Source organism: Cotesia typhae, unplaced genomic scaffold (assembly GCF_013202065.1).
Source record: "Cotesia typhae breed Kobodo isofemale line unplaced genomic scaffold, CoteBio_Ctyphae scaffold_13, whole genome shotgun sequence".
Taxonomy (NCBI): domain Eukaryota; kingdom Metazoa; phylum Arthropoda; class Insecta; order Hymenoptera; family Braconidae; genus Cotesia; species Cotesia typhae.
This window is the reverse complement of record NW_027423774.1, coordinates 17508132-17526909: the sequence shown is the minus strand read 5'-3', so window position 1 is coordinate 17526909 and position 18778 is coordinate 17508132. Positions and strand designations below refer to the sequence as shown.

The 18778-nt window shown below is 30.0% G+C and overlaps 1 protein-coding gene and 1 pseudogene across 1 annotated transcript; one reads left to right on the top strand and one right to left on the bottom strand.

The window, feature by feature from the left end:
• Positions 1–401: 401 nt before the first annotated feature.
• Positions 402–3092, bottom strand: LOC141534219 (uncharacterized; annotated as a pseudogene).
• Positions 3093–5656: 2564 nt separating this feature from the next.
• LOC141534218 (uncharacterized) lies at positions 5657–13121 on the top strand. The gene is made up of 2 exons (XM_074253426.1): positions 5657–11083; positions 11222–13121. Exon 1 carries the CDS (start codon positions 6225–6227, stop codon positions 7554–7556), a length of 1332 nt encoding a protein of 443 aa, XP_074109527.1. The 5' UTR covers positions 5657–6224; the 3' UTR covers positions 7557–11083; positions 11222–13121.
• Positions 13122–18778: the final 5657 nt, after the last annotated feature.

The following is an 18778-nucleotide window of genomic DNA, read 5'->3' as shown; positions in this document are numbered from 1 at the left end:
CTTCCGATTCATTACCCGAAGGAAGGGAGAGATTCTCACTCACGGAAGTCCCACTAAATCTTATTCTATCGCTCTGATGAAAAGGGTTTGGCTCACTACCGATAAACCCAGGAAACTTTCCTAGTAAATCATCGAGCAGGAAGTTATATAGGTTTTTGAAATAAAGTTGTAATTAAGATTTTGGTTTTGCGTGAGTTTCGGGGTTAGTTTATCAATTGATTTTATGGGACTGATTTTTGATAAAATTTTTTACTGCATTAACAAAAAAACTGAACTTACGAATAATTTTGCTATTTTTTGACTCATCATCCTGATTTAGAAAATACATATGGTTCAAAAATTTATATATGTATAGGTATGTATATGTTTTAATTTATTTTTATTTTATTTATTCAATTTAATCGACCCTACAACGAGTGTTTCTTAAGGGCCGTGAAGTACAGAATATTACATCAATAGTGAGTAATTTTATACATCATAATAAACTACAAATACAGCATAATAAAACTACAATAGATATAAACATAGAAAAACATTGGATTTTCCCAAGTTTCGACAATAATCTATCATTAAAAAAATATGAATTTATAAACATTATTTATTTTTTATATAATTATTATTATTTTATTTTAATTGCATACTTTTTTTAAGAAATTTACTTCTTTCATTTATTATTATTAATTATGGATAAATGTAGCTGTTAATGAAATCTATTTCCATTTCGGCTGCCGAATGGCCTTTTATTTTTTTAGTATTTTGCTAGTCACAATTAAACGCTATCACTGTAAATCCAGTCTAAAGTTAAAGTGTGTTATTTTAACACACATCAATTTTTCACCATGCTTTGAAGCCATTAATGTTCAAATCAGATGCATTTAAATTATTTCAAATATTGAACACACTTCATATGTGTTAAAACAATCCATTTATGTTTTACAAAATTCGTACAAGTTCTGCTAATCATTTAGCTGTACCATACAGCTGTAATATTAGTTCATTATTATTTTCTCGCTTTTTTTATCTTTTTTTACACTTGTCAAACCCACAATCACTGCATTTACAACAACAAGCTTTGAACAAGCGAACCAATAATTCTTTCTGTTGTTTCGGCAAAATAACAATCATCATCAAAATCGGTTGTATTATCTTGAAATACCACAATATCCAAAGGTTCGGATAGATTGCTGACAGCGCTCCAGACAACCAAGGAGAGTCCATCAGAATATAAAGCTTCAAATAAACCATATACTTTTCTTTAACATTTTTGGACTTGTAGTGGTCAGCAAGCGCCTTGTTGCCGCGGATCTTAATGATTTTGTATGTCGTATACACAAAGAGCAGTGAATTGACCAGCAATATCATCCCGGGAAGCGTAAAATTGTATACACGCAGATACTCGTGATTTCCATGAATGTTTGAGTAATTCGGCCGGTAGACCGAGTCTTTTGGAAGCCAAGTGTTAAACTCCATGACAGCAGCAATTGTCAACGGAATCAGCGCAACTCCCCACACTGCAGCCGAATAAATGATAAACTTTTTGCACTCGTCGGTTTTTTTGTTCTTCCTGCTGTCAGGCGCCCACTGAAACCGCGTGATCGCCAGAGTCATGTCATAGCACATTACGAACAGCCACATCACCGACGCCTGAATCAAGTAAAGGATGCACAGGCCCATTATTCCGTAGCGTAGTCATCCAGTCTCGGCTGACAGAGTTCAAGGAACCTCATGATCTTCAGAAAAACGTTCAGTTACGTAAGAAATGTTGAAGCAAATCACTGATCTGTCGTAAGCGCGATTCTAGGATTTGCTACACAAGCAGTAAACGAGTATGACTATTATATAGGGTATTGAATAGATCATTTGTACAAAAACGATCATAGGTGATCCCCAGAACTCTATGATTTTTGATACACTAAAACATTTTTCACAAGAAGTTTCGGTTACATTGTCAGTGGAATTATTGATGTTGAAGTGATTTTTGGGGCAAATTAATGTTACTGCAGTTCCGTTGCTGAGATAATCGGTGCAAGTTGGAGAATTGTCGTTTCTGGAAGCTTAAAAAAACAGTAAAGTGTTAATCAATTTTTTTTAATACATGCTAGAAAATTTTTGTCATTGCGTCAAAAAGTGTGGTGTTAAAAATTTTTATGTTAAATATTGAAGATTTTTATGTGTAAACTTAACACTTAATCTCTTAAATCAACACAAAAAAATAAGGAAAACGGTTGACTCTAAAGGCAATCCCTGTAATTTCATACTTAAGCGCTCAAAATTGCACTCTTCGAGCTCAAAAATATAATTTTTATGTCATTTTGAGCTGCCCAAACTCAAGTAAATAGCTTTTCTATGATTTTGATCTCCTCGAGCTTAAAAGTCTGATAATAAAACACTATTTTTTGAATTTTCAAACCGCAATAACTTTTAAATGAATAAACCGATTTTCACGCGATCAGAGGCAGTCGACGAAGTTTTTTAAATCAAGCAAAAAATAAAAATTTTTAATGGTTTTCTCCATCAAAAATAATGTTAGGTTTCTATTAATTTCCAAAAATTACGAATCTATTTCTCGATTTTTTAAACGAGAATAAATAAAAGCAAATGCATTAAACAGACTCACCGGTGATGCAAATATCAGTAGACATTTGAGCCTGATCAATGGATTGTGTAACATCAAGTTCTGTTTTATCTATTGGACTAAAGCTAAAGTGGTTGGTTTTAGCAACACACTGGAGGGTTTCATACAGCAAGTATCCATTGTCACAGCACTTATTTAGTGGGATTGGGGCCGAGTTTGCGAAACCCACGGAACTGCATACAATAAGTAAAATTACTGCTAGAGCGATCGAATACATGATGACTAGCTGTCACTGAAGCCCGTAACTTATGTACAACACAGTACGCATAGCAGAGTACGTGTACCTTTACATTGACAGTTCACTTGTTCTACTGGGAATTCGAGCCGAGTTCTACGAATGAAAGCTGTTTCTGCTGGGTTTGTTCGAAAACTCAATGCTAACTGCATTTAAAACTTTGATAGAAAATATCAGTTGCAAATAATGCAGATGCGATGACTGTTTTTGCCAAGTGACGGAACGAGGATACGTTCCCGACGATACTGACCTGAGATCCTCTGACTCGCCATCGTTTACTACACGATCACGTGATACTTCTATGTTTATGTTTATATTAATAATATTAAGAGTTTTTTCGAATAAGCAATTTTTTAGTGTCACTCACATTTTTTTCGCGGTATTGTCATACTTGCAATAATTTAAAATTTTTAATATCCATTATAACGAACATACGTTGATCTTTTAATATACTTTGCTCAAGAAGTAAACTTAATGTTTTAGCAGAAAATTGCTTTGTTGATTTTTCAGTTTTGGGTCAATAAAAAACTCACAAGATTCAAAGCAGTATTTTAATTTGTCTGATGTGATTGCCATGATTTGATAAATAATTTCATACACCAATAAAAAAAAAAGTTTACTTGATTCAAAAGATAAAAAAGTGGCGTTCGGCAGCCGAAATAGAAGTGGATTTTCTACTTAAATAAAATCACATCACTAATATAATACAAATACTTCAGTCACATTGATGAAATCCCCTCTCTATAAGTTAAACCGGATGCAATAGTGAAATTTAATTTAATATTTTCAGAAGAAAAAGTTATTTTTAGTCTAGGAAAATAAAATGACATAAAAATTAATGCGCTTTAAAATGCAATTTATAAAAATTCGATAAATTATTACATTAAAAAGTTATCCGTGAATGAAACTGACAAAATATGAATTTTCACAATTTTGAAAATTTTGAAACTCTGTAATTTCTGAAGTACTTGACCAATTAAGCTCATCTTTAAACTTGACCTTGGTATTCGTTTAAAAATTAAGTATTTTGATTTTGGAGAAGATCCATTATGAATTAGAGACGCTATCGTCCGGAAAAGCCGCGTAGGATTTTTTTTAAATCTACTAAAAATTTTAAACCATGAAAATTATTTTGAAGTATTTTGACTTAAATCAAGAAAAAATTATTTAAACTGAGAAAAATTAAGTTGATTCAAAATTTCTTAAAGTGATTTTTTTAGGTAACTATTATCGTTTTTATGAGTAACAAGATTTAATTTTCAATTTTTTAATTAGATCAATAAATGAGGTTGTATAAGATAAATTTTTGTTTGGTAAATTTATTTTTACGTTTTGAAATTGTAAATGTAGATTTTGGTAATCAAACCTTAAAAATTATAAAATTGAAACATTCTTCATCTAAAAAAAATTTTTAAAAGTTTATGGAAAGTGAAAAGTCTAAAAATTCAGTTGATCAAATTAAAATTTTTGAGTTATTTACATCAGAAATTTTATTTTCTTTTTTTTTTTTTTTTAAATAAATTATTCCGTTTCATTCATTTATAAAATAAAATAAGAAAAGAATACGGCAAGCAAATGAATTATTCATATGTAATGTCATTAGCGTCGCGAGTAGTATCAATATATTATTTTATTTATTTTTAATAATAAACTAGGTCCGACAAAATCCGAAAAACAGTAATCAATGAAAAAAATCAAGGAGAGATAGGCGCAAACAAATAAATGGATATTAAAAAATAAATAAAAAATAATAAAGTTATGACTTATGACTAATCAACAACTTACCATTAATTGACATGTAATTATTTTAATGCAACACAATGTCAACTGACGTAATAGCATTTCTTGAAACAAAGTTATGATTTTAAAAACCCGAGTAATTTCTATTTATTCAACTTTTCAGAAAGAATATAAATTTCTGCATACATTTTGATACCTCACTGACGTACTCAAATAAATTCCGTTATTTAATTAATTATATAATTTATTAACAAACACCGGTGTGAAATGAATGCTTGATTCCCATGTCAATTAAGCTGCCACCAATAAATTTACTTTTTCGCTTTATTTTGGTATGCAAATCGCTCGCGTAATCAATATTATCAATACTGCACACTGTGTACTGGTTGATGGGAATTTGCAGCGGCTCATTTAAAGAAATTACCAAGAATTATCCTTCAAGTTGTATTATTACACAATGGGAAATAATTTATGATATTTTAAAAAGGCGTAACATGAATTATATTGACAACCGATGTTAATTTTTTCAATGAATTATTATTTATCATTATCATAATTGCTATAATTATTATCATTTAATTAAAATTTGTAAATTCTTAATCAATCTTGTAAACAATTGATTCTTATTTTTTTTTTCTAATAAAAAAAATTTTTTTTTTCTTAAAAAAAAAATATGTATTTAAAAAATTATATACTAGAGTTCAATTAAACAAGCGAATACATTTTTTTTAATCCTCAAAAAATATTTCTTTGAATCTTCTGAGTTAATTTATAATTTTTATAATATATTAACCATCAATCTCTTTTATTTTTTAATTTGAATTGCTGATGAGTTAAAAATTAGTCAATTTAAATTTAAAAACTTTAACTAATAATATTAATAATAATAAAAATTTAGAGGAAATTTTTTCGAGATCATTTTTTAAAATTGCTAGTTTTAAAATTTTTTAAATTTTGACATACTATTACCTTTATATATATATTTTGCTAGCAAGTATAGTTACCGACCGACTAAGATATATTATAGTAAATCCCTAACCTTCGTATTTCATAGTTGTTTGATTCGCACGTGGAACTTTTTTTTATCTGTCAATTAATTTAAAGTTCTACTCATCCTATAGCCACTGAATTAGTTCGGAATTTTAGAGTAATTAAACTGAAGTTATTTAAATTAAAATTGCATTAACATCAATGAAAAACTTAGTCTAAATATCGAAGACGAGGTAATATAATGAATGATATTCATCCAACAATTTCTATCAAGAAATATAATAATTATTACTTATAAACTAATTAAAAAATAATTTATGACTAACTAACAATTCTGTTAAAAAAATTAAGTATCACATATATTAAGTGTTAATAACAGATACAATCAACAATTATCAATAGAACAAAAATATGATCGTAAAGAAGAATTTTCCTCAACATGACATCATGCATGACGAACGGATAACCAATAATGATCCGCTCGAAGTCGGAAGAAAGCATTGGTGCGGTTACTCCTATCGGGAAAAGACATCCTATTTAGCCGGGTACGACACAACATACTGCGATCGATGAGTCCAGTCATGTAAGTCAATCAGTTCAGTATCGGTGAGCGCATCAATCAGCATGCATCCGCGACCAGTTAGTTCCTTAATACCACCAATACAAATAATACTCCTTCTGGTATTTACAACACCCAGTTCCACCACTCGTCCCTTCTACCTGTTCGAAATTCCGCGGAAGTGTTGCTCCTCAACCAGTTACTTCAATGAACACCTGGAGTGTGTCGCCCGAGTCAACGGAACATGGACTCCCAAAGTGTTCCTAAAAAAATTTTCCTGGACCTACTCTTCATCGCCATCACCACTTTCATCACCAAACATCGTAAGCTCCGTGTGTCACTTTAACATTAGTGAATCCCTATTTCTTAACGATAACTCCAAGGCATCGAATTATTCGCAAATAAAGCTCGAAATGGGCAATAATTTATGCGTAGAGGAAACCATCAATGGAACCACAGTCCTAGCCAAATGTTTGTTCAGGAAGATCCACGAACAAATTCACACTCTGGGTGCAGTGATTTTCTGGGGAGCGCAAACCTACATGTCGACAAATATCGCCCACGTAATTTTGTGCATCATCGTAGTGATCATCTATTTATCTGTTCCGCGACTTCAACGCGGTGTTTACAATCGATGCGTTGTAAGGCATAACATCTGCTTAATGATGGCTGGAGTAGTTCTGCAGATTCTCGGTTTCTGCGAGCTCGGGAACTGCCAGTTCAACGACTATCTGATGATCCTGTCATGGTTGGTGCTTCAGTACTTCACAATCGCGACCGCGCTGTGGTTGAACGTTGTCTGCTATGACATGACCCTGGCAATCACCAAATTTCGATGGATGACAGGAGCAGGTCAGCTTGACAATGTTGACGAAAACCGCAAGATCTTTGTCTACGGACTCTTCTCCTGGGGAGGCTCTTTGGTGCCTGTAATATTAGCCGGACTCTGTGATTACATTCCTGGAGTTCCAAAAAACTTTATTTTGAAACCAAATTACTTGAACTTTCGCGATGGACCCAGTCCAATTGTGAATTTATACTTTTTCTTGGTACCTGCGTTTACTTTGTTGCTGAACAATGTTCTCTTTGTCTACACCACATTTAAGATTATCAAGATTCAGCGCAGTACGGAGATTGCAACTGCGAATCAAACGAATTTGCTGAAGAAAAAGTACTTTTTGTTCTTGCGGTTATATTTACTGATGGGCGCGCCGTGGTTTTTTGGAATGGTGCTTGCATGTCTGAACAAACTGGTTCTTTTGAAAACTTGTAGGCTTATTCAACCCTCTCTGTGGTTGATAATTCTCGCGACTCACAAAAGTGTTATTTTGAAAGTTAAGTCGCTATCTGCGAATTATAAACGAAGAAAAAGTAGCGTTACTACTATCAGTGCCTAAATTTGGGAATAAAGATAGTTTGACTGTAATTGAAAATTTTGGTGATAGATTTGTACATAGTAAATCTTGAAAAGTGCATTTTATAAAACTGCGAGCATTTTTTCATTTATCATCGATTTCTTGGAATTCGTGAAATTTTTGATCTATTATTTTTTTTTTGGTCTAAAAAAATTTTTGAAATTCAAATTTCTTGTAAGTATAATGAAAAAATTGGTCAAGTTTTTTATTGTAATTTTTTTTAATTAATGTGTTAAAATTCTTTTTATACCAAAAATTTAATCTTTGAATAAAGAGTGACTTTTTATTCTGCGTCTGTAATTTTCACAAGTGATAAGCATTTAAGTAACAAAGTAAATATTTTTTAGGATTTAACAATACAAAGACTGAATATTAAATAATAATTTTAGTTATAGGCACTAATTATCACTTGAGTATTTTCCATAAATTAAGTATTCAAACACATTAATGTATACATGTTTGTATAAGTACGGGATATCCAGTTTTATTTATAAAGTCTTGGCAAGTGATACTAAGAGACTGTGGTTTGAATTTCCGTTATGCAATTCGTATTCTAAGGAATCCCCGTCGAGGAAACTTGTTTTGCAAAAAAACATTTATATACACATACATAATTATTATACACGCAATATCGTTCTTTTTTAATTGACTCATACGAAGGAAATACACACGATCATAATGTCTATAGTTTATATGTTTGTCTATGTTTGTATGTTTATTTACATAATTATATCTTCCTCAAATGTATTGTTAGTTTTTATTGCAAATACTGTTGTGATTGCGAGTCACAAAATTATTCTTAATTTTTGTATTGAATTTTAAATATTATCAATTAATTATTTAGGGGTAGTATTTAATATGGAATAAAATAAATCTGTGACTGTGATATGATACTGAAATAATAAAATAATTAAACCGTTGATTATGATTACGATTGTAAATTATTAATATAAAATAAATAATAAATGATTCGATTAAATCAGTGAACGATTATTTAAATGTACCTGGATACAATAATTGATGATGATAATGTATGTTTATTAATGTGTCTCGATAAGTCAATGATGACGGATTGTTAGCAGCCTCAACGGACGTTCAATCAATCAATGGATAAGCGGATTAACGTGATTACGCGTCCCATACATAATAGCGAGGATTATGGATTTTCATTTTCGATTGAACTTTTTTTAGTTTTTTTGGTATTTGCTGCAATCATTGTTGTTTTGCATGGATAAATAAGGACAATAGGTTTCTTGGAAATCTGGGATTGGTATTAGGGGGCGTGGACTTGGATTAGAAATATTAGTTGTATTGTGTTAGAGAGTCGTTGATGTGTTTCAAAATTTGGTTTCAATAATGTTCTTATTTGTAGAAAATTTTTTTTAATGCAGAATTTTTGAATCTATTCGAAAAATAAATTTAGTTAATACTTATATGTTGGCAAACGGCAATATAATTTTATAAAAAAATTAAAAAATTAATTCGATAACAATACAAAAGTATTAAAATGATACAATTACAAATCTTTGACAATCTAAAAAATTTCTAATTTTGTACAAATTAATCTTATTAGTACTGTTGCATTCAAAACCAATAATTTTATTCTATTGATTTGGTCGTTCATTAACCGATGGAGTAATATCAATTTTTGATAATCATACGAACCCAAATTACATCTATTTTTAAAGTATAGATTGATGAAAAAATCAACTTGATCCAAAAACAATTTTTTCTTATTGAGTGTTGTCTCAAAAATAAGTTGAATTTATTAAATTTTACGATTTGATACCTTTTAATTAAGGAGGTATTGCGGCAAGAAAAAGACACCAATAGGTTATGGCTATTGGTTTCTTTCTCATGAACATTATAAAAAAATGAATACCGCTCGTTTGTGTTATTTTTGATAAGAAATAGTTCTTATAACTTCAATTAAATATTCTCAATTTTTCAAAAAAATCCTTAATTAAAGGATTAGCACCGCAAGGACTATTAAAAAAAATTTATTCGTATAGAGGACACTAAAAAGTACGTGTATTTAAATATTGAAAAATATTGTAACAAAAGTGATTTTGCACAGGGCTTCCTTAATAAAATTGAATCAAAAAAATTATTTTGATAAATTTGAATTACTTTTTTCAATTTCAAATAAATTTTACTTCAAAAATTTGTTTGCGTGATCCAAGAAAAAAAATTCTTTACATGATTTTTTTTATTTAAAATTTATTTTTTTAATTTCCCTATATTTTTAAAAACTTTACTCCATTAATTTTATTATCTAATAATTATTTCTTCACCATTCATTTTACTAAATTTTCTCAGTATTACAATATGTATCTATTTTTTTAAAATTCAAGCAACATATGTCAACCATATATCCTTTTCCTGTACCTTTCTTAAACAATTTCGTAAAAAAAAAAAAAAAAAAAAAAAAAAAAAAAAAATAATCAAACATTAAAATGACATCAGCAATAACTATCCAAGCATACTACAAACACCGTCGCTATTTTCTATTCATTCAGTATAGTACAATAGTCCAAAATAAATAATACGTGTAGTTATTTATGACTACTGATTGCATGTTGTGTAGATAAATAGTGAGATTTATCGTAGAAATGAGTATCCTTGTCATGTAAATAATATAAATACAGGTTGAGTGACACTCGAATTGGAGTTTTCACAGAATTAAATTAATCCCGATAGAACCCGGGGGATAGAAATGGATGAAATATTCATTAATATTATATGTCCATTCTGTACTGTAATGTACTGAGTTGTAGCGACGGTCTACTTGTCGTCGGTACCGTCCCCCTTGTATCGTTGACGGGCAACATCCCCCTATCATTTCGTTTTGGTGGACCCTCGGCAATCATCTAATGAAATCATAATTTCATTTATTGGTTACTCTTATCCGCTATTAAAATATCATCATACTTCATGCACCATTACGCATTACTCATTATTAATTTAATACACACGTATTCAGACATATACGCACACATTCGTATCATCAGAAGCAAATATTCCCGGTGAATATGTAATGATAATGAATAATAATATTTAATCAGAAGAAAAAAAAATAAACTGAACCAACTGCTGGCGATGTTAATTGAAATCACAGGGAAACATCCTGCGCACTAATTAAAAATAATTTGTTTGTTTTATCTTTCATTTATTTCAGAAACCGAGATATTCAAAAATAATTACCGGCATTTTATTTGATGGCGGTGTAATTATTGTTACTGTGTAACGGAGTACACGAGACCTTCTTTATCCGGTGAAGGTCTTCGATCTGAGCTAAAATTATCGACCAATTCCCCAGGGCGCTGTGCTCCGAAGTACTCGCGCCAATAGTCTTATGCTAGTGAGTAAGTCCCCGAGAGGGTAGCGCCGGCGCTGAGAGAGAGAGGGAGTGGGGAAGACAGATCCAAGAAGAAACGAACCAACAAATTTTGGTAAGTTTTATTGTGTTCGAACGATCGAAGAATCGACATCGCAAACATCTCACTCAGGTAATTATTTCTATTCTATTGTTTCTTGTGGAACGAGGCGATAAATTTTAGTTAAATTTAATGTTTGCTAGGCCCAATGCCGGCTCGCTTAAGTTTAATTAATCTAAGAAATATTCTAATACCAATTTCGTGTTCCAGAATAAAATATTCTCTGAGAATTAAGTTACGAAGTGGCGATTCAGGACCGTGCTGCCAATAAGACTTCATCAAGGAAAGACGAGAAACCCGGGAGTAAAAGCGTCGAGGGATTTTTGAAAATAAAACCCAAGGAAACTCCAGGTACAATAAATACGTCTAAATAGATTCTCGGTGAAGCGGCATCAGCCAGGCCTTAAGTCGGCTGAAGGTTATCGCCATTTCGCGTTCGATTACAATCATTAGTTTCTAAATAAAAGTTTAATTAATTAATCTTGCCAAAATTTAAGTAATTGGTTTAGTCAATAATTAAGCACTCGTTACTTGAACTAAAGTCTGAATAAAAGACCGAATAAAGTTAAGAAAAAATTTAAGAACAAGTCAGAAATGAAATAACTAAATATTTAATTAATAATACCAGGAATTATTTCGGGTTATTAATTAAACACGTAGGCAGAGTCGGGATTAATCTTACTAGGAATTATTTCAGTTTGTTAATTCATGATTTTGGTGTCACGTGAAAATTTGATCTCTGGTAATTGGGTTTGAGTAAAATCATCAGAAGTTAAAATTAATTAAAATCAATATAAATAATTTGGAACGAATTTTGATTGTGTGAAATAAAATAGAAGTAAAATTAGAATCGTAAAAAAAATCCTTAGAATAATTGTTAAAATCATTTAGATAAAAGTAGAAAATAAATCAGTTGTAAATTACACTTGAAGAAAAATTCAACAAAAGTTGGGAGAGGGTCCGCCATCTTGTTTCGAGCTAAAACGCTGAGTAAAGGACGTACAAGGTCGAGACTAAAAAATCTCAAGGCGTTGTAAGGTGAAATATAATCCTCAAAATTAAAATAAAATAAATTTCAAGTTTCAAACAATACAAAAGTAAAATAAAGTAATTTAGCAAAAATAAAATAAACTCAGTTATTCAGAGACAAGTAAAATAATTTAGTTAAAATTGAGTGAAATAAAACCAATTGTCAATTTCTTAATTCAGAGATTAAAACTAAATAAATTAATTAATTAACTCTGACAAATAATTTGGACAAGATTAAAACAATTCAAGTAAATAAAATAAAATTACAAAAGTCGGAAAAATGAAATTCGAAGAAAATAATTAATAAAATGAAACTAAATTAATTTTAAGGAAATTAATTAAAGTAATCAAGTAAAATTTTATAATAAAATATGGCGTAATAAAATCAACAAAAGTAAAATAAATTTGTAAGAATACTAGGACGTAGCGACTATTTTGTCGGCAGATTATTAAGACCTCTGTCATCAAATTTTAATCTATTAATACGAGATACGAAGACTTCTTAGTATTAAATATTTATTGTATTATTAAGACCACGGCAGTAAATTAGTTAAGAATTTTAATAAGAAAATTAATCGCTATAGGAATTTGGATTGGGAATGAATGGAAAATTTATTCAAAAGAAAATTTAATAATTGAAATTTAATTTGGATTTAGAAAATTTAATAATCAGATTTAATTTGGAAAATAAAAGTAAATAATAGTCTTAGAAAATAATTAATAAAGTATGGAAATTTTAATTAGTGTGTTTGAATGATAATAATTATATTGTGGGTGCGTGTGGAAAATTATGAAACTATGAAACTATAGCAAATTATGGAAAATTATGGAAAATTGAAAAATGGAGGAAAATAATTAGAAACCGCGGTATGGTCGCTCCATAAGAGAGTACCGTCGGGAATAAGTAACTATGATAGAAACCGCGATATGGTCGCTCCATAAGAGGGTATCGTCGGGATTAGGAGCTTTGATAGGAAACCGTCTTATAAACAGGAATAGGACTTAGGATTAAGTGTTAATTAATTGTAAGGGAAATATCATTTTAATGGGGTGGGTTAAATAAAATTTCTTGGAAAATGAATTTCTTTGGTGATTTCTGTTTTCTTCCCAGCAATCTCTCACGACCCTGTAGAACTTACTCCATGCTCTGGTCCAGTTTCTGGATACTGTGTCTAAAAATCCAGTGGTGCCCTAAATAAATTTAGGGGTGACCAAAGAGAACGAGGGGGCTTTTCAAAAGAGTCGTGTACCCTTTCAACTGTAGTCATTAGTATAGATATTTATTTAAAGTTCTGGGCTTGTGAATTCACCGTTTGTTTTAAAAATGGTAATTTTTATCGTACAGAGTGAGTTGAGGGAATTGAATTGAATCGAGTGGAGGTTGCAAAGCCATTTAAAGCTCACAAGTTTCGGTCTATCTGGTTTATGTAAATCAAGTAATTTAGTGTAACAACGTCCAGCCGAGTAGAGTTCAGGTATTTTATGAGAAAGTTCTGTTAAATACAAACCGATTTCTGCTATATATATATATATATCACCACTGCACATATATATGTCAACTTGACAAGTTACTGACTTATTTAGATGCTAATTCAACTAATACTCGTGTTCATATTAATTGTGGCTCAGTTTGACATTTGTGGCTTCTGCTACTGACCTACAATAGTCATACCAATAATAATAATAATAATAATAATAATGTAATAATGACATTTGACATTAAGGATATTTTATATTTGAAATTTAAACTGATTATTCAGATTTATTTATTTATTTTTTTATTTTTTTATATAAAAAATTGAGTCAATTAATATTTTATTACTTTATCAGTAAATTTTCAAAATCAATTAAATCTTCCAAAAAAAATTTGCTAAATATATTTTTGAGACTGTATTTATCAAAAATTGAATCATCAATTCAATTTAGTCAAAAAAATAATAAATTAAATCAACCAAAATTTATGAGAAATAAAATTATTAAAAGAATTTGAATATTTCATGAGAATTTGACAAAAAAATTCTACGTCTCTATTAAATCTACTGAAATCTCAAAAGTTACAATTTTTATCGATCATACCGAAGAATATTGAGAAATGCATGAATTTATTTGTTTAAATAAAAAAATTTTTAAATTAAAAAAATTTATATAACTTCGTCGTATTCTCTACAATTTATGCTTTTATACTTAATTCCTTAATTATTCTATTTTAGAAAAATACATTCGTCTTCATTTTTTTTTTTATATTTGAACTGAATACAGTTTTTTTTATGATAAAAAATTTGAATAATTTTAATTTTGATGTACGAAACTCAATTAAATTTGGATAAAAATTAATGCACTTTCATCAACATTTTTCAGGAATGAGTTCAGAAAAGTATTTTACAAACGAAAAAAAAAAAAAGATTATCTCTGGCAACAGTTGTCAAAATTTAATATTGCATCAAAGTTATGTTCTAATAAAACATGACTGCTGCATTAATCTTTGCTCCCGAGTGGTTAGCAGTTATGAATAAATCAATAATCAATAAATAATAAAATTATCTCAATCCAGTTATAAAATATATGACATGGTAATGAATAATAAATAATGAGTAAAATGAAAAGATCTGGTTTGGTAGTGATATTTATCTCGACTAGAAGCATTTTAATAAACACTAAAGAATCCAGAGCATTTCTCGATCCGTGGTATTCACGCGGACAAAGTACTCGAGATTGTTGAATGCCATAGAGAGAGAGAGAGAGAGAGAGAGAGAGAGAGAGAGAGAGAGAGAGAGAGAGAGAGAGAGAGAGACGGGTTCGAGGTTGCGAATGAATATTCAGTGGATGCTGAGCTACGAGGACTAACTTCTGAGCATAAGCTGCTGCAAAGGCACCCGTAGATAGATTGATATAAATATAACTCCAATAACAGGAGGAATAGGGATAGAACAGGAATCAAACTAGAGTAGCGATGGTTCTTGATTTGCGCTCGCTTTGAACAAAGGAGTTGGCTTTAGGTCAAATTTGTACGGATGGCAACATATATAGCCATGATATGCACCCGTCAAAAAAATTACCTTGATTCAAAAAGAAAATCAGATAATTTCATAACTATTTATCAAAAATTAATAAATTATTTACTTTATTTAATTTATTACATTTAATTCATTAACAGGTGATGAAAAATTGTTAACATTAAAAAATATATATTAATAGTTAACGTGTACGTAATGTCACGTAATATGTAATATGCACCATATAACACAACACATTGGCATATAAACCTCAAAGAATCAGAGCACAATAAAAGTACAAAATGCATCGAAAGCCAAGTGGTACTTATTAAATAAAGGCCCTCTTCTCTCAGGACCTAATGGATGAAACGCATTTTCTCAGATACCTGAGCGCAAACCCCGTACCAATACCTCAGTGTGCACTCTAATTAAATTCCTTTTCCCTCTTGATCCCGCTGAACAGCGAACAAAGTAAAGTCTTTGGGTTCGCGACATTTTCGAATAAGGAATTCCCATTTATAATGAGCCAACCTTCTAACAGCCACCAGTCGACTCCGTGGCACAGAAGCCACCAGTGTAAATACTAGTTTAGGTTCTATAAATCAGACTAGGGTTCTTTGAAATTTGTCCTAATTAAATAATGCTTTTTTAACTCATAAATTATCGTCGGTTTAATATCATAAATTACCTTACATCCGATAAATCAATACCAATTAGCTTTTGATTAAAAACTAGACGCCTTTTTATATTGTACTATAATCTTCGTTATTATATCATCCTACGTAGTGAAAAATATTTTTACTAATTTCTAATTTATTGTTTTGTTTCGCGCTGTTTACTTCACCGTACCTTTTCATATTTTGGTAATAAATTTCGAGTATTGTACTTAATTTAGAAGCTCAAATAATTTAATTACGCTTTAAATAAATTATTAATTATTAATATCTAAATAATATGCAAATATTAAAGGTACCCGTTAAAATTCACCTGAATCTGTTTTGTTACTTGGTCGATAAATTACTCGATAGTTTTCCGATTTATGTGTTCCGTTGTATTTGAAATTTTCTATTCCGTTTTTAGACGCTTTGTATAAAAAATTTTATTAAATAATGTGAATGGAAACTTTTAATATAATCTTAAGAAAAAATTTTGATTCATCTTTCTTATTTCTTAAATGTTTTAAAATGAACTGACGCAAACCAAGAGCTCTGCATAGAGTCGAACCCTTGGTTAATTGGATCCATAACCTTTGAAATAAGATTTAGGTTTTTCATTTATAAAAAAATTTTAAAATAAAATAATATAAAATCAATATGAATTTTTTAATAGCATTGTTAATTACTTGTCGATAATTTTTGCTACAAAATACAAAGAAAAATTTATCTGAATTTTTTTTAAATTTATAAAAAATGTTTAAAATTAAATAAAAAATAAATATTATTACTTAAAAAAATTTTTTTTGTACATGTAATTAACTCTCATATAACACACGATAATCGATAAAAAAATTACCAGTGCAATAAAACAGAGAGGGAAATTAATCCAATGTCGACCGAATGTTAGTGGCATTCAAAATCCAATCAAGCAGAATTAAACGACGGCAGAGTCTCATCTTCTGGTGGTGGTGCTTTCACTTTCTCAGACTTAGAGTTAGTCATAGTCATAGTCTTGGTCTGATAGAACTCAAGTGTTGAGAATAAATTCCTCGACACGTCGAATAGTCTGGATAGAAGCTGGAGATCTGGCTCTGTTTTCCAGTTATTGCGGGTAGAGAGCGAGACAGTTGTTGAGAGAAACCAGCGAACTTGGCGCTCCACACACGCGGATTACTCTAAGTTGCGTACCGGTGAATGGATCAACCCGTGAACAAGGTGGATAATAGAACGACAAAGTATGCGAAGGTGTTTTAGACACCATACCCCAAGGGGAACTTTCGAGATAAGTTGCTGCAGGATAATGAGAGCAATCTGCTCATCTGGTGTCTCTGCTATGTCTCATCCGGTTCTTCTCTGCCGATTAATCCTCCCGGGTTTATGTCTATTTTACACGTGTCCTTACTTTTTTATGTCATCCTTATTTCGCTCTAATCGTTTTCCTCGTAAAAAATTACTTGGTCTTAATATCCAATTATACTTAAGTAGAAAAATTAACGCGTTAAAATGTACAATCTCGATCAAGATTTTTCGGTCTGACGTGAAATTTTTGAAATTGTTATTTATTATTATTACTATTACTTCCAAATAAAAATAAAAATAAACTACTGTCATATACAGAAATTACAACATAGAACAACAATCTTATCTTTTGAATATATTGAACGGCTACAGCAGTGCGTTAACGATTAAATAGCCATCAACACAATTTATCATTGCAACAAAATGTATAGTCACGATCTCTGATAAAATAACTCGCCTAAGCGCCAAGTAATTTAGATATAGATATAATACAAATAGTGTGACTACGTACTGTTGCGTCAGATATGTATCACCTTAAACACAACATTAGAACTTTATATAAAAAAAATCAAACTCTAGAAATAAAATAAAATAAAATAAAATAAAATAAAACAAAGCTGTCTAATCTGCTTTTAGATCTAAAAATCGGGTTTTTATTTATTAAAGAGATTAAGTTGTATTATAAATATTAATGCGAGAAGGGGATAGAATAAGTGTTAATACAGTTAGTTTTAAACACGTTCTCGATAAAGCTATACAGGTAAAATAGGTTGATACTGGTATGGTGCATGGTGTTGCCTGCAAAAAAGGATTAGCACGCAATTCCGCAATTCATATAGTCTGAAACATTACCAACGAGCGAACGATGTCGAGCATCCATTATCTCGTCTGGTTTCGCGATTGCCCATATAACATATTGCTTCATTTTCATCTTTACTTATATGCTCTATGTTGTATGCTCTATGGAATATGTGTACATCTCTCTTCGGTAAAGTACGAACTAATGTAAACATGCATATTCATTTCCGTGTTGATGGAGATGAGCTTACCTGATTCAAATCTGCAAAGACAGGCAAGGGGTTTTTAAATGTCAAAAGATCAATTAATTAATAAACTGGCCTTGTGTTATCATTTTTATTCCTGTAAGTCTCAATCTCAATTTAATTTTTAAACTTTAAATATTTAATATATTGTGACAATTTTATTTATTCTATGAACAATGTTTAATCTGAGTAAGTGGTAAATAATTAATGTAAAAGCTAGTACTGAACATATTTACTTCGTAAACAGCTTAGCTTACCTCCGTTTACAAAATTATTAATGTAATCTTACGTAGGCTTATTTTTTTCCGACTCGGGATTAAATCAAGCTAAAAAATTAATAAATTAAAATTAACTCAATTCTTTTGGTTGTATAATTTCTTTGCTCAAATCGAAATAAAAAAATTCTCCATAATAATCGTTTTGGTTCATGATGTTTTATTTTGAATCAAATTAATTTTTTGTCTGTATACGCAATTTATTAGTAGCTTTTCTTTAAATCGTTCAATTCGAAATTTTTACAACACCCGTGCAAAAAAAAAATTCTGATTCAAAATGAATTTAAGATTGAAATTCATATTTTGACACAAGTATGAATTAGTTTTGAGGTCAATTTTAATTTAATACTTCTAATGAAGACAAGAATATTTTAAATATCTAAGACTTGAAAACATATAAGACTAAAGAATATCTCAAATATAAAATATCCTAAATATTCTTAGATCTTTTAATCTTTTATTTTTTATTTTG

Excerpts from the sequence above, each read along its gene's own strand:
- LOC141534218 (XM_074253426.1), top strand. The coding sequence starts at position 6,225 with ATGCATCCGCGACCAGTTAGTTCCTTAATACCACCAATACAAATAATA.